General features: G+C 37.7%; 1 protein-coding gene across 3 annotated transcripts in view; it reads left to right on the forward strand.

Annotated features, from left to right (window-relative positions):
- Nucleotides 1-17,483, forward strand: part of HMCN1 (hemicentin 1) — a 474,548-nt gene that overhangs the window by 97,647 nt on the left and 359,418 nt on the right. For all 3 annotated transcript variants that reach the window (XM_032317251.1, XM_032317250.1, XM_032317254.1), the window contains exon 2: nt 14,803-14,873. In XM_032317251.1, the coding sequence (XP_032173142.1) occupies nt 14,803-14,873 (71 nt within the window). The remainder of the gene's footprint in view (nt 1-14,802; nt 14,874-17,483) is intronic.

The raw sequence follows: 17,483 nt of genomic DNA on the forward strand, positions 1-17,483 counted from the left end.
TTGCCCAAAGAACACTGGAATATTTAGAATAATACACCAAGGAAAGCCTTAGCATCTTGTCAGTTTCTCCTGATTCATTTTATAAATTCATTTGACAATCACAAAACTCAGGATATTTTGGACCTAGATAGACTGATCTGGAGTTGATAATGGAAAAATATACAAGCACAAATAGCCAGGAAAATTCAGCAAAAGGAGAGCAATGATGTGGAATTAGCCCCGCCAGAGATTAAAACTTATTAGACCCCAATTATTAAGACAGTTTGGTTCTGGGCATGGAGGGAAAAAAAAATCATTGGAAAAAAATATAGAATACATATGTGAATTGCAGTGCATATTATATCCATGGGGAAAAATGGATTTTTCAATAAATAATGATGAGCCAACAGGGTAGCCATCTGGAAAAAAATGGATCCATACCTCATAGTTTATACCAGAAGAAACTTCAAATGGATCGTGGATGTAAATATAAAACATAAACCATAAAAGTAATCGAAGACATCATGGGAGAATTCTATGTAACTTCAACATGAAAAAGCTTTCCCAACTATGATAAAAACCAGGAACCATAAGAAAAGGAGTAATAAATTTTACTTACTACATAAAAGAAAACTTTTTGCGTGGTCAAAATTGCTTATAAGAAACATCAAACTGGAGAAAACTTTTGCAACCATATCACAGACAAAACATCATTTACTTTATGTGTAAAGAGTTATTCAAATTGACACAAAAATGCCAACAGTTCAATATCAAAATGGATAAAGATTATGGACACTTGTTTTATACAAAGAAAATGAGAATTCTTCCCTTGGTAATGTGATATTAAACAGCTATTCTCCCTATTATTTGTCCCAGTAGCTTGCTTATTTCCATCTTTCCACTTACTCCAACCTATTGCTATTTTTTCTGTTCGCTTGTTTGTTTTATTCTCCCTTTTCTCTCTAAGACTGTGAATTCCATGGAAAAAGGAATCATGTCTGTCTCCCCCATCAGTTCTCCCACTGTGCCGTGCACAGTGCTGTCAGACGCGAGGTGCTTAATAATCTGCTCTGTTTGATTTCACTCTGTTCTATTTGTTCTTCAGAAAAACACCGTCTACACATTCTTCCTTCTGACCTGTGCCAAATATATTCAGCTTTTTTTGTTTCTAGTAAACTCAGTAGATGGGTTGAAATTTATAGAATTCAAAAGAAGTTACATAAATTCACCTAAAACAGGGGACCTGGGTGGCTCAGTGGGTTAAGCCGCTGCCTTTGGCTCAGGTCATGATCCCAGGGTCCTGGGATCGAGTCCTGTATCCGCCTCCTTGCTCAGTGGGGAGCCTGCTTCTCTCTCTGCCTCTGCCTGCCTCTCTGCCTGTTTGTGCCCCCCAACCTGACAAATAAATAAATAAATAAAATCTTTAAAAAAATTCACCTAATACAACTACGTATTAGGCTTCCAATGGTTAGCTTCAAGCACAGAGGATGGTTAGTTACCTAGTAGGAACTTAAAAATTATTTGTTGAATTAAAAAAATGTTAGAAGAAGAGTATTTGCCATAAGAGATCTTAATTTTGTCAGATTATTCTTTGGCAGAGTATATGTTTCATTAGTAACTTCTTTAGTGTATTAATTCAACTTCAGTTGCTGTGAATGTTCTTCAATTAATTCATCCCTTTGGCATTATTGATTTCATTATCATAATGAGATTCATATGCATCATTAGAGATAATGTTTGTATGACTTCAGAGCTTTATTAATATTCACTATACCCCTAGTGTTGTTAAAGTACTGGTTTGTCCTGTAGTCACTGCATGGCTTGACTGGAGAAGAGTGAACTTAGTTACTGACATGGTTTTTGGATTGGGTTCCTTATGAGCTTTTGGACAGAGAAAGCTTCAGGTCCTTGCCATGTGGGCCTCTCTGTGGAAAAATAGGATAGTGCACATGGGTAATTTCCATCAAAGCATAAGAGAGAGCTCGCAAGGCAAGGAGCTGTAGTCTCTTTGTAACCTAATTTTGGTAGCAATAGCCCATCACTTTTGCACTATTCTCTTCATGAGAAGAAAGTCATTAGATTCAGCCCATATTCAAAGAGAGGGGATTGATTACATAAGGTATGACAGTCAGCTGGTAGGGATCATTGGAGGCCATTTTAGAAAATGCCTACTGCATCTCATAAGTAAGCAGTTAAGACATCTTCTTAAAAGAATTCAGAAGAATGATCTCTAAGGGTTGAGACGTTCAGGAAGGTGTTTATAAAAATGTTGAGACCTGACCTAAATCCTGAAGAAAATTTTGACAAGAGGGAAAACAGCCTTTTATATAGAAAAAATATAAACTAAGGTGTAGACGTAGACATTTTTCTAGATTACTTCAGGAACAGAGAATAGATAGTATAACTTGAGAGTAGTATTTTTACGTGAAATATTAATTAGTGATCCTAAATCAGAAAACTATTTTCTCTTTTTGGTAAATGCTGCTTTTATCAATCTTGTTTGGGGTATTAATGGTTTTAAGTATTAGAGAGGTAGAAATTAAAGATCAAGCATGTTTCTGAAATACTTTTTATCACAAAATTTTAAATTCTAAGATGTATTTAATGACAAACACAGGAAATGATGTCTTACTGTCTCCAAAAGCAAGAAAGTAGAGGTTTCGTTCTCTAAAAACTCATTTAAACACAATAAAAGTTTGACTTTTTCATCGTATGAAAAATAAAAACAAAGTTTTTGTAGGAGGCATGCCTTCTAATAAGAAAGTACTTTACTAAGAAATCTTAAAAAGAATGTACTTTGCTTACTAACCTTTTTTGAGATGGAAATGCAGATTTATTTAAATCAGCCTAAGTAGGGATAAGCACAAGAAAAGTATCATCTTTTTCCCCCTAAACTCATTGAAGTTGCTCTTTGTATTAGGGTAGATATTTACTTAACCAATCATGGTACCTAACGCAGTGTCTTTGATGTTGTCACAAGGTTATTGGCAGTAGCAGCATTAGCAACAGCAGAGTTAATGGGATTAATCTACTCCAGGCCTTGCCCCATGCATACTGTCCTCATTAAACTCTCACAACAACCCTGGTGTAAGTATGATTATTATTCTCATTTTATAGATGAGGAAACTAAAAGCCAATGAGATTAAGGGACTTGATAAAAATTAAAAACCAAACCAAACCAAAAAAAACAAATAAACATATGGTGGAGCCTTGATTCTAACCCAACTAGTTTTGATTCTAGTGCTAGAACTCATAACCCAAGCAGCAGACTGCCTCGTAAGCCCAACTTTTAGTAAATACGGGCCATGTAAATGAACAATTTCACATCAAAGGGCACTTTCATCTAGTCGATGTCGATTTTCTGGTGGGATCTGGATCAGCACCAGTCTAAGCACTATTCTTCAGTGTGGTTGGGAAATTTAGTTGGACAAATCTCCCTTTCAGTGTCTCTGCTAATTGTTATTAATGGATGCCTGTGAAACACATGTTAATTATTACATTTTGGTTTGAGTACAGGCTGCACAACAAAGAAAAAAACCCTGCCTTTTGGAGCTCAGGTTTTAAAGAGAAGGCTTGATATAATCAGGTAACAGGAATGCTCTTCAAAGTGAAGTAGAGAAGCATGGGAACCTGGACCACAGGTATTGAAACCCTGTGGTGATAAGAAAGGGCTGATCCCTGTGATACCGGAAAAATGCAACAGAACGTCTCTTGTTCCTTGTCTATAGTTTTTGGAAAGCACTGGTCATGTGACAAGCCCATGTCTGGCCTTGCAATTGCAGCAGTGTTTTGCTGACCTGGGAAGAGAAGGAGTGGGATGGCCGCTATGGTTGCCTTCCCAATACCAAGTATGGGCACCAGGTGCGGGTTTGTCTTGGGTTGAAAATACATTTGGAGGAGATTCACAGTGGTACAAAGTAATTAACTTTATCGACCTTAATGAGACTGTGGTAGCTTTCAAATAGGGGAAACTTTTAGCCACCAACTAAGGTAAATACTTTGAATGTCATATTAGGAGAAGAATTTACATTTAAAATGGATACTCATGTTGATGATTCAGTTTCATATTCAACATTTATAATTAGCCTGAATATTTTGTGTTTTCGATATTTCTCCTCCGAAGCAAAAAAAAGCAAGACAGATACACATGTGTGTATGAACAGACATACATCATTGCAAGAGTGTGTAGAGAAAATAAAAACCAATAATAACAATCACAGAACCAAAATACAACCATGGTTGAATTTCAGTGTTACAAGTTCGTAGAGTGTCTTATTTCATTAAATCAAAGGAATTCTTTGTATACTCATTAAGGACTAACAGTAGGAAGATGACATTGCCAAGAGTTGTGCATTTAAAAGAAAGGTGAAAGTTTCAAGTGAGAGGATTGAGAAAGAATACTGGATCCAGACAATAACTGTTTTGATTAAATTCTAAATATTTCACCTTCAAATATTTCATCTCACAACAGTAACAGATTACCTTGCCTAATGCCAAGAGATATTTCTGTGCCTTTTTCCAGAGACTATGATAAACCAATTAAGAGCTACAAATTCATGAATACAACCAAAATTTATGAGTACAACCTCAGACTTGTATGTGCTAGTGTGAAATTTTTCTCTCTTTAAATCATGGGTACACTGATTTGAAAATTTTTTTGAAATTTTTGTTTGAAAAATTTTTTGAAATTTTTGTTGAAAGAAAATAGTTCTCATTATTCCACTATTTCAAATGTCAATTTTTACTTTGGTGTGACCCTTCAGAATTTGTCCTTATGTCCTTATGTCTTTATTGTCTCTGTAGTTGCAATCCAAGTATATATGTAATTTGTTTTGTCTCTTTATTTAGTGATACAAGATAAGCTGTTACTTGTATTTTTACACAGAACACTAATTTAATTACTGCCCAATATTATTTAGAGATTTATATGTTTCTAGATATTTTTCTATTTTGACATTATTTGTCAATATCTTACTTATGTCCATGTCTTTTTTATTTTCGGTGAATTACAACAAAAAGGGAAATGACTTCATCAGAAGATACTTTTATGACTTACCATACCTAGGAGCGCCTGGGTGGCTCAGTGGGTTAAAGCCTCTGCCTTCAGCTCGGGTCATGATCCCAGGGTACTGGGATCGAGCCCCATGTCGGGCTCTCTGCTCAGCAGGGACCCTATTTCCCTTCCTCTCTCTCTGTCTGCCTACTTGTGATCTCTGTCTGTCAAATAAACAAAATCTTAAGAAAAAAGACTTACCATACCTAAAATGCATATAAGTACACTAAATTTCTCGAAAGTGGTAACCACTTATAATTTACCAACAGTACACATATTCCAGGTTGTGTTACAATTAGAGTGATAATCTTAAAAAAAAGTCCTTTCTTTCTTACAAGTACTTTAAATTGGCTGAAGTTGATCTCTTTCACTATAACTACATATGAATATTTGCTTCTGGTCTTCTTTGTTTTCCTTCTCAATGAATTTTCTTTTTATGTAGTGATTGATACTTTTTTGGGGTACAAATTTGAATGGACTCTTCAGATAGTATAGATTTTCATCTATTTTAATTGATGACATAAATGTTGCCAAATCTGGCTTTATTTATTTTTTTTAGATTTTTTAAAAAAATATTTTATTTGTTTATTTGACACAGAGAGAGAGAGATCACAAGCAGGGAGAGAGGCAGGCAGAGAGAGGGGGAAAAAGCAGGCTCCCCGCTGAGCAGGGAGCCTGATGCGGGGCTCGATCCCAGGACCCTGAGACCTGACCTGAGCTGAAGGCAGAGGCTTAACCCACTGAGCCACCCAGGTGCCCCTATTTATTTAGATTTTAATATTCATTTGATTTTTTTTTTTAATTGAAGGATAGTTGACACACAGTGTATCTTAGTTTTGGGTGTACATAGAGATTTGACCACTCTATGTTATGCTGTATTCACTGCAAGTGTCATCAGTTTTCATTTGATTTCTACACATTCGTATCTGTCAGTATTTCCCCTTGTGATTTCTTCTGTTGCGTTGAAAAGGAGAATGTTATTCTTCTATATATCAAATTTATGTTCTAATTTGGATTCAGTTAAATTAATTATAATGGTTATATTAAACCAGTTAAGCCTATTGGAGTTTATTTTACTATATATTACAAAATTTGAATTAAATTGAAATATTTTTAAAAATAATCATGTTTTATATATCTTGTCTTTAGATACTAGTTTGTATGTAGGTTATTAATTCTTTTCTAGTTATTATATATTTCTTTATATACCAACAGTTCTGTCTTCTTAGTTATTGATGCTGATGGCCTTTATTGTTTTACCAATTTTCATTATTATAATTGTCCATGTGCTGATCAGAATAAATTTAAGAATATTGTTGCTAAGTATTCTAAAATACTTAAAGCAAAATATGTAAGTTACTAAAATACATACAAGCAAAAAAAACTTTTTTTGAGATTTTTTAATGTATTAAATCCATAAATTGTCAGAATGTATGTATTTTAATATTTAGCTTTCTTTTTTATAACAATGGTCTTTTTTCATAAAAAATCTTTTATACTCTTCAATAAAGAGTATATTTATTTATTTATTTATTTATTTATTTATTTATTTTTTAAAGATTTTATTTATTTATTTGACAGAGAGAAATCACAAGTAGATGGAGAGGCAGGCAGAGAGAGAGAGAGAGAGGGAAGCAGGCTCCCTGCTGAGCAGAGAGCCCGATGCGGGACTCGATCCCAGGACCCTGAGATCATGACCTGAGCCGAAGGCAGCGGCTTAACCCACTGAGCCACCCAGGCGCCCAATAAAGAGTATATTTAATTCAACGTCTTGATAAACCTGGAATGCTTAACGTGTTGCTGGGATTATAAATGAATATTTCCTCATTCAACCTTCCTAAGTCTGGCTTGTGTGGGTGTCTTCTAGCCAGTTGGAGGCGCCATTGTATGAATTGTATAATTTGGTTGAGTCCATGCAGGAATTAAATGTTCTGATATTTGCATTTAAAACTCGCACTATACAAAATGGGGATGGATGGTAAAATCCATGCTAACAGTTTAAACCAGACTTCAGAGAAGCACAGGGAGGAAGAGAAGATCCTTCAGGCATGCCGCCAGGAGGGATAACCCCCAGGCACCCGGATACCCTTGGGCCACGTGCAGACTCACACTGGACCTTGAGGTCCTGCCTCAAGCTGCAGGCTGAGCTCAGCATTTGGCCAGATGGGCTGTGGGATTGCCCTTCCTGCCAGATGTGGGACAAGCACTGTGCTTCAGCCTGCGGTGGGGTCTGGTCAGCTGAGGCGGACATCTCTTTCCAAGGTCCCAGTCTTTGGCAGGCAGGGGTCCCCCAAGGATCTTTAAACCTTGGTGCTGAGACATGCTTGGTACCTGTTGGGAAGGTATAGAAGGTTTGCCCCCATGGAGACATGGCTTTCAGCGGCCAGAGCTCCCAGCCCTCGCCATCCTCACATCCAGGTCCCTGCTGGGCTGGATGGTGGAGAGTGACAGCTATAGAAGCAGGACCAGGATAGGGTGGGGCCTGGGGCATGCATGGGTAGGCGGAGGCTGAGAATCTGTCTTCAGAAGTAGTGGCAGGCCGGACCACACGTGAGCTAAGGCTCCAGGCTCAGACTGCATGTTCTACTGTCCCACTGAACTTCACTTACAAAACACAAATTCAAAGATAAGATTATTTCAAGACACATGATTCCAAAGCATTCTCAACGGAGCAGGTACCTCTGAGAGCAGGGCCACGTGAAACTGCACTGGTTTTAAGTCCAGCCGTCAGCCCTTTAATTTGAAAGGCACACCCAGACATTTCTGATTCTGCCTTGTCTCTCTTTTAAAAAAAGGTTTTTTAAGATATTTTATTTATTTGTCAGATAGAGAGAGAGCATGCAAACACATAAGCAGGGGGAGTGGCAGGCAAAGACGGAGGGAGAAGCAGACTCCCTGCTGAGCAGGAAGCCCGATGTGGGGCTCCATCCCAGCACCCTAGGATCATGATCTAAACTGAAGACAAACACTTAACTGACTGAGCCACCCAGGTGCCCTTCTGCTCTGTCTCTTTAAATATATTTGCTCGCTTGTACACTTCCGGTCAGTTTGAACTATTTGTTGAATGAATGAATGCAAATATTTAGGGGAAACCATATATATAATATCACATATATACAGACATATAAATGATTCTATCATATTTTTAGCAATGTCTCTGAGTCCCATATTTTTGCCAATGAAGTGTTCCTTCATACATATGAGTTTGGATTTCTGAATTATATTTTCCCTGGAAACGTGACCAAAGGACTACATGCATTTGTTTACTTGTGGAAACCATCATGGCTGAAGTTGAGTCTATTCTCTTAAGATGTGGACATTTTCACAATATTAGTGATTCATTTCTTAGGACTAGAAAATATATATTTTTCTTCAACATTTTACTCCTTTTGTAATTTTTCTTCATCCCTAACAAATGTCTAGATTTATTTGAAAGACCACTAATGCTAAGGAATTGCCTAAGAGAACAACTAAAATTTTGAAATGAATTCTAATTTTTATCTTAAATTTAAAAACACAGTTCCTTATAAGAATATCATTATTTAAGGGGCAACTGGGTGGCTCAGTGGGTTAAAGCCTCTGCCTTTGGCTCAGGTCATGATCCCAGGGTCCTGGGATCGAGCCCCACATCTGCTCTCTACTCAGCAGGGAGCCTGCTTCCCTTCCTCTCTCTCTGCCTGCCTCTCTGCCTACTTGTGATCTCTGTCAAATAAATAAAATCTTTAAAAAAAAAAAAAAGAATATCGTTGTTTAGAAATTTAAAATGCTATTGTACATTGTATTCATTTTCTTCTTGTTTGCTTTCAGAGTGCCTTAATCACACTGGAAAGCTTATTAAATAAATTTTATTATTATATTAAATTTTATTAAATAGCTTGACAAAATATTATATGTTTTCTTCTTGGGTATACCTTGTCAATATGTGGGTATATTTTGGGTGTTAAAATGCCATTTTTTAAATTTAGGGTTTCAGGTAAAACTAAGAGTTTGGACTTTGTTGGCCATTAAAATTCCCACACTTGTTTTCACAAGAGTGCTTGCTGCAGCTCGGCTAAGGTCCAGTGTAAGCAATGACATCCTTCCTACTTAATACACCTCAGAGTCCTGTGTCGATTACTAGGGCATTCTTCTTTGCTTCCTGTTCTGAACAGCTGTGTAACATTGCTGAATTCATGTTCACAATTTTTTCTGCATCCTGTTCAGCAGCAGGCCAAGTGAAATGACCCTTGCATTTTACAAATACTGGCTGCAGTTTCGCTAAGTACATGTATTTAATGTTATCATACAACTCATTGTTAAATGAATAATCTCTTTGGATAGTGGAGCAGAATGCTATATAATCAATATGAGATAACTGGCATGAATTCACCAGTGGCCCAGATTTTATAAAACACACCAAATACATCACTTTATGTCAGAACAATCATTAAGGGCATTTAAGTGGTCTTCAAAATTACCTATTCTCGTGTGAGTAGCGATGTACTCAATTTAACGAGTCCTGAAATATACTTTGGCATTAGCTTAGTTCAAAGTCACAGTTTTGTTTTCATGGATTAGATGCAGATCATTTAAAAATGGTGCTGGACAGCAACATTATAACTGAATGAGGATAGGGAAATCTGGGAAGAGTGGATTGTGGATTAAAGTGAAAAGTGAGAGTGAATATAGTTACTAATCTGTTTTTCTGTAGCATTCCAAAGCAGGAAACAAAATAATTTTCATTTAGACAACTTTAATGCTTTGAATAGATCTGTTCACTAGTAACTTGGCACATAGAAGACATTATAATTGATTTGTGTTGAATTGACAGAGAGTAGAGTTTTTAGAGCATGGAACATGTTGAGATTCAGTTCATGGGAGGGATTCTGAACAGCCCATGTCCCAGTGCCTGGAATTTCTTTGCTCTAATGCCAGCCTCTGTTAATCTGATGTTCTCTTTGTTCCCAGCTCCTTCCTCATCTCCTCCTTGATACTTTCACTGTGTATTTCCCGAGAGTTCAGGGGTCTCTATTCTCCCTGGACCCTGAGAAAGTTTGCTCTCCCTTTCTGTATTACTTGGCTCTTTTCAGGCATTAAATAGACTTTCCGATGTTTCCTAGCTTGCTGTAGTTTTCAACAATTCCCATTATGACAAGCTCTGTGACTTATATATATGTTTAATTCTTCTATAATGCTCTACAAATATTGTTTAGTTTATAATGCAGCTAGGGGTTCTCATTTTAACTTTTCACGTATTTATGTGTAACTGTAAATATAAAGCCAAGAACTATATATTTTCTAAAACCAAAGAAATTGGGAATACCGTTATCAAATCATGCATGGGTACTGTTTAAACCCGAGCAAGCAGCAGTTTCTTTTCCTCATATTATCAAGAAGCACTTTGAGTAAAGAAAAACCGTAAGGAGCAGAAATCTGTTAGTGGAAAGGAAAAAGGAAGTGAGAAACTGGATATCGATCTTGCCAAGTGAAGCAGTGAAAGAAAATATTATCTTGTGAACTTCTTTCCATTATTTTCTCAAATACAATCCAACAACTGAGATTAAGAGAACAATGGCTGAGATGCTGGAAATAAATCCAACCCATCTGATAAGTCCCTAGGAAACGAGAAATAACAAAATGAGAAGAGGAGATTGCCTTAGGGTTTTGGACACTTTTTTTTTTTTTTAAATCAAAAATGGTCTTCTAAAGCATGACATATTTCTTATATTTGCAATAATACATGTTGCCCTAATATTTCTTTTTCCTTAGATTTTATTTGTTTATTTATTGATAGAGAGTACATGTGTGAGCAGGGGTGAGGGGCAGAGGGAGAGGGAGAGGGAATTTCAGGTGGACTCTGTGCTGAGCAGCTGAGCATGAAGCCTGATGCAGGACTTGGTATCAGGACACTGAGATCATGACCTGAGCTGAAACCAAGAGTCCACTGTTCAACTAACTGAGTCACCTAGATACCTGTGTTTGTTTGTTTGTTTCTTTTTTAAGATAAGCTATATGTAGAAAATGGTATCTATTGATTATGTATTCATAACTTGGTTGAAGTGAAGAACAAAACATTTGGATAATAGGAAAGACTGAAACCTTCTTGGTTGGCTAACCAGTGTCCTATTGATCATGTCCCATGGATGTTAGCTATAGCATGGAGGTTTCATGATGTAATGAAAAGAGCAAATAATAAAAGATCTGAAGGCCTGGGTTTAACCTTTAACCTTTATTCTTTTTTTTTTCCTTTATTATTCTTTGGTCTATTAAAGATCATTTCCAAGCATTCAGTAATAAAGAATTCTGGATATCGTGTGCATCAGATTAGGCATTCAAACATGGCCTGTCTTGCCTGTGGTCCAGAAGAAAGGAGGAGAAAGTTGGTAGTAACAATCATCAATAGAAAGGAGATCTTGGAAAAAAGAACAGCTGCACATGTTGCTCTGTGTAGAAAACGTTTTCTGATATCTTAGCTTTTTTTTTTTTTTTCCTACCACCAAAGTTTTCAAGTTCATCTTCCCTGGACCTCAAGTTTTATTGTCTGTAGATAAAAGATTGAACCAAATGATCTTTAATGTCCTTATAGATCAGTAGTTCTGTTTGGAGATTGATGGTTAACTGATTGGTTGATTTTTTGGTGGGTTTTGTTTGTAAGCAATAAGATAAAGTTAACTGAATAAAGTGGAGATGATCTCATTCATAGATTAAATGCTATGCACCTTTATTTTCCCCATGTCTTTATTGTACAAATTCAAAGCAACATTAAAGCAAGTTGGAGAAAAGTCAAAAACATTCAAGGAGTAGGACTTAAGTCAGGCTTTTTAGAATGAGCAGCATATGGACCAATGAAAGACAGTGGGGACGGCCATGGGAGTAATGAGGAAGCACAGTAGCCTCATGCTAAGGGATGTTGAGAAAGTTAGAAAATTGGATTAATAGAAGAGAGACTTGGAATGCCTTGGAGAGTTCCCACTTAATTCTGTGAGCAGGAGAGGACCATGTTCAGGCAGGAAGAGAGGACAGAGTTGTACCTGCTGGATGTCCTCAGAGGCTTGGCAAGGGATGAAACCAACATGAGCAAAAAGGAAGAGAAGAGGACATTGCTCATAATACAACTGGCACAGGGCTGTATGAAGCAACGAGAAAGACAGGAATGGAAGGGAGGAGGCTGATTTTGCCGAACAGTCATTATCATTCAATTCGAAAGAATTGGAAAGGATGCTTACAATTGGAGGGATACGGCAGTTCAGCAAGCCCTCACCTCTCTCTGAGTATCTCTCATAACTGATAAAAGATTTATCTCCACTGTTCAGTGTAGTTTGTAAAAAGGCTTATTAATGAACTGCAGGAGGGATTTCCTATCTTTGTTGAAAACAAATGGGTATTTGAGTCTATGGATATAAACGAAGGCTAATCAGTCCTCTTATTTTAATAGCAGTCCTTGGTCTCCACTCTTAAAGAACAGTGATATATCCAGGGCTAATTTTTAAATTCTTATTGTAGGAATTCTCTTGTATGGGTGCCCTCTTTAGTCTTATGTCATTGCTTTCCTCTAGTGCTCTTTGTATTTCTTCCTAAGTCTTGAGCTTTGAATTCCAGAATTATTTCAGTATTCTGCCATGTAGGAACATAGAAGTTTGGCTTGACAATGTTGCTGACAATTTATATGTCAGGGTGTAACCGTCTGGCATATTCTTTGCTATTTTGCATTCCTTTGCAAAGTATGCCTTTGTTTAGTCTTGAGGGAGTAGGCTTCTCTGATTTTCCATACACTTGGGACAAGACTTTCGCATAACTAATAACTGTTCTGCTTGGTATGGAATGCAGATGTTTGCATTTTCACCCAGTTTCTCCAGTTGCTTCTCCATTCCTTTTGCATACTGCAAGGTGTCTAGTCTAATCTGTGATGAAGGATGCAGGCATAGTTTTCATGTGACTTCTAAGAAAAATTACAGGGGTTATGGCAGACAAATTGGGCTTCCTTTCCAATTTACCTCATTCTAAAATCCTACAGTCTGTTTTTGTATTATATTTAGCACATTATAGAAGGCCTAATTAATTATTATCCTTTGAAGTCATAAAGGCATTTGTCTAGCAGTGTGCCTTTGAAGTTAGAAAAATGTGTTATAAAAAGTCAGTGTTAAATATTTTTATGATTTTGTACTGAAGTTGCTTATTGTCATTTTGAATACAGCCTGTATCTTCATTAGATAAAATAGATTTTCATCCACCTGGGAATTTAAGGTGATATGTCTGTGCACGTGATACTCTGATGAATTTTAATCCTGTATTCCTTAAATAGATGAATGTTTCTTAAGGAAGTACTCGATACCTATAAAGGCCACTTTCCACTTGTCTATTTTACAAGTTGATGGTAGGGGCGCCTGGGTGGCTCAGTGGGTTAACCCTCTGCCTTGGGCTCAGGTCATGATCTCAGGGTCCTGGGATCGAGTCCCACATCGAACCCCACATCGAGCCCCACATCGGGCTCTCTGCTCAGCAGGGAACCTGCTTCCTCCTCTCTCTCTGCTTGCCTCTCTTGCCTACTTGTGATCTCTGTCTGTCAAATAAATAAATAAAATCTTAAAAAAAAAAAGTTGATGGTTTTTTTTTAAGAAAATGATCTTTGTGGATTAAAATGTTTACCATAGACATACTGTATCCTAGGAAAAAAATATTGTCCACTTAACCCACCCTGGTATCTGGGCTTTTTCTCTTCCCCTGACTTTAGTCCTGCGGTGAGGGTGGCAGCAACCACAAAAGTAATTATGTTGGTCAAAGTCAGCTCAGGAGAATGGTGATAGTGACAGACAGCACCCCCAGCCCCGGGGGAAGGATGTGGTAGGGACGATATCCTCAACTTTTAATGTCCTCATTTCAGTGCCTCTGCAAGTTCTTAAAAACCCTGTGGCATTCCTTTGCAGTGAGGCGGATGAAGCTAGAGTGTATTATGCTAAGCAAAATAAGTCTATTAGAGAAAGACAACTATCATATGATCACTCTGATATGAGGAATTTGAGAGGCAGGACGGGGATGGGGGAAGGGAGGGAAAAAGTGAAACAAGATGGGACTGGGGAGGGAGACAAACCATAAGAGACTCTTAATCTCAGGAAACAAACTGAGGGCTGCTGGGGGCTGGTAGGGGAGGGAGAGGGCAGCTGGGGGATGGGCACTGGGGAGGGTGTGTGCTATGGTGAGTGCTGTGAACTGTGTAAGCCTGCTGATTCACAGACCTGTACCCCTGAAACAAATAGTACATTATATGTTAATAAAAACGAAACAAAACAGAACACAAAAACCCTGTGGCATTGATGTTCATTTGTTTTTATGTTGTTTAACGTTAAACTTTTTATTTTCAGCTAATTTGGACTTATAGGAAAGTTGCAAACAAATTTAGTGGAGAAAACAGAATTATAGGCTGGGTAACTGATTAATGTAGAGTCCAGCAACAAAATAGGTATTCAATAAATATTCACTAACCAGTGAGAGTACAGAGGGACTGAAAGGGACTGAACCTGGGGTCTCCTGACTCTTTGTCTTATGACATTTTTCACTGTCCCTCTGAATTTCTTAAGGCTAAAAATTTACGTAAGCATGATTTCTTGCAAAATCTAAGTTATTCGTTGGTAGCTAGCTATAAGCTGAGAAAAAGTCTCTTGTTTTGCTGGCTAAATGTTTCTTATTCATAAATAACCATATAGTGTGCAGAATGAAAGACATGTGCAAACACAATAAAGTCTTTAATGCTGTTGATTACCATTTATTCACTGGTGTTATTTTTATCTTCATAGAAATTGGCCCAGTGACAATTACCACAGATCCCAAGAAGTTTCAATATGAACTCAGAGAACTGTATGTTCAGGTAAGTGCTTGCTTTCGCTTTTTCAGTTTGTTTTAGGGGAAAGGAAAAGCATGAACTTTTATCTGATTTCCCTTATTTTTAAATCTGATAGAAGTCATTGTTGACTTCTAAATTCCAATACCACTTCTTTTTCTCACTTCTCACTTTCTTACTACTGCCTCTCTTGCGTGCTGAATAAATTGAACAGTAGATGTGGGAGTAGGGCAGATTGGGTTCACCTTTATCGATGAATCACCCAGGGCTGTTGTCATGCAACAGTAGCAGATAAAAGAAGTTTTGACAGACTATTTGGCCCTCTTAGCCCAAGATATTTACTATGACCCTCAACAGGAGTTTTCTGAATCCTGCTCTCAGGGAGTCCCTTCACTGAGATTCATAAGGAACAGTTAATTCTTTCCCCTTAATGGAAATGGTATAATTAAAATAATTTTTATATTGTGTGCTATAAATCAACTCTATAAAATTTTTGACCCTAAGTATAATTTGGTTATGAGAAAAGAAGAATAATACTGGTTTAACTGTTATTCTGAAAACAGGACTTGGAGATAGGGTTAGTCTGTACTTGCTCCTTAGTGCTGCTCTGAGATCATTGCTAAATCCATTCATTAAAAAAAGGACAAAAACTTGCTCTTTGAGGCTGCTTCACTATGCTATCCTCCATGGATGGTCTCTGCTGCAGTCATTTCCAGACATTCTGACCACTCCCCATCATTCCTATAAGCTTCTGGTACCTGGTTCTTTGGCTACGTTTCCTGTTCAGGGCTGCCACTATTCCAGGGACTTCAGCATTTATGGGAGTGACCTGTCAGAACCTTCTCCCCCTCAGTTCCTTGACCTGCTGGTCATCCTCAATAACCTGTTCTTTCCTTTATCTCAGTCTTCTATGCACTTTCTGGACCTTATCATCACTAATCCATTCTACCTCTCAAATCACGCTAATTCAAGCATTAGAGCAATGGCAACCAACTGTGCACCACACTTGTTGGCACAATTGTTTACAACTGTTCTTTACCCTCACTGACCCCTGTCCTGTCGTCCTGTCTCCCAGGCCATCAGACCATCAGATCTCTCCTTTTCTTCTTTCTTTCTTTCTTTCTTTTTTTTTTTTTTTTTTTACTTTCCCCCAATCTAGCTCAGAGTCCTATCATTTTAAAAACACACATTTTTCTTTCTTGTTCATTGCTTTTCTGTTCAAAAGGCAAACCTTGTTCCCCTCTGACCCCAGTGGTCTGCATTATTCATGCTCGTCCACCAGTGGTCAAGTGCGGTTGAAGTCTAACAACAGGGCAGGTTGTTGATTCCACTGTAAATACAAACCCATCTATCTCCACTAGACTCTAAATACTCCCATGATCTTACTGTGTTTATTGGTCAATTAATCTCCCATTTTAGCACACCTGGGTGGCTCAGTAGGTTAAGGCTCTGCCTTCAGCTCAGGTTATGATCCCAGGAAATTGGACTCCTTGCTCAGTGGGGAGACTGCTTCTCCCTCTGCCTCTGCCCTTCCCCCTGTTTATGCTCGCTCTCTTTCTCTGTCAAAATAAACAAATAAGATCTTTAAGAAAAATAAATCTCCTGTTTCTCCCAATGACAATTACAGACCTTGTCTACTATTTTTAAACTTTCATCCCCTTACCCTTTTACGACTGGCTACTTCAGTGAGTTATCTACTCTGAGCAAGTGACCGCACTTACTGTTTCAAATACAGGTACATAGAAATGGCAGCCCTCTCTTCCTCATACCTCAGATCCACTGACATCCAGTACCCATTCTATTCTCATTCTTTACTTGATCTCAACTCTTTGGCTTTCTCAGGATCCTAGCTCTCTCAAGCTATTTCTCTCAGCTGCTTAAAAGCTCCCATTTGTTCTTTTTATTTTTTTTAAGATTTTATTTGTTTATTTGACAGACAGAGATCACAAGCAGGCAGAGAGACAGGCGGGGGTTGGTTTTTAACTTTCTAAATGTTTTCCATATCAATTGATTTCTATTTCTGTTGGTACTGCCCTAGTCCCAATTACTATATCTTCAGTCTAAACAAATTTTTAAAAAAGCTTCTAAGTGATTTTCCTGCCTTTATTCTTGTTTTTATTTTCCAGGCTATTCTCTATTCTGTAAACAAAATGATCTCAAAATACATTTCTGAAATGATCTCGAAATACATCTATGCATATTTCCCCCTAATATTCTCTACTGTCATCCCCACCTCATCAAATTCTTCCCAGGATTTTGAGTGACCTGAGATCTGCCTCTGTTTCAGCCTTCTATAGAGCCACTCTTTGCTCTGGGCTTGGGCTCTGTCTTAAGGGGCTCCCCTTGTGTGTATCCTCATCCATCTCCCAGTGGCATTTTTGCACATGCTCTTCTCCTTGGATGGAAAGTTCCTATCCTACATCCTGCCTTCAGTTCCATGTTCCCCTAACCCGATTTGAAATCCTGTATTCCAAGTCTAATCTTGAGTACCACTTACTCAGAGATCCTTCCCTGTCCTCCAGGCTAGGTCATATATTGCTACCTCTCTCCATTACAAAGTAGTTGGGATTTCACACTGAAGAACCATGTCTGATTTAGTCATCATTACCCTAGTAAAATGCATGACATATAGAACAT

This window comes from Mustela erminea, chromosome 17, assembly GCF_009829155.1.
Source record: "Mustela erminea isolate mMusErm1 chromosome 17, mMusErm1.Pri, whole genome shotgun sequence".
NCBI classification, from domain to species: domain Eukaryota; kingdom Metazoa; phylum Chordata; class Mammalia; order Carnivora; family Mustelidae; genus Mustela; species Mustela erminea.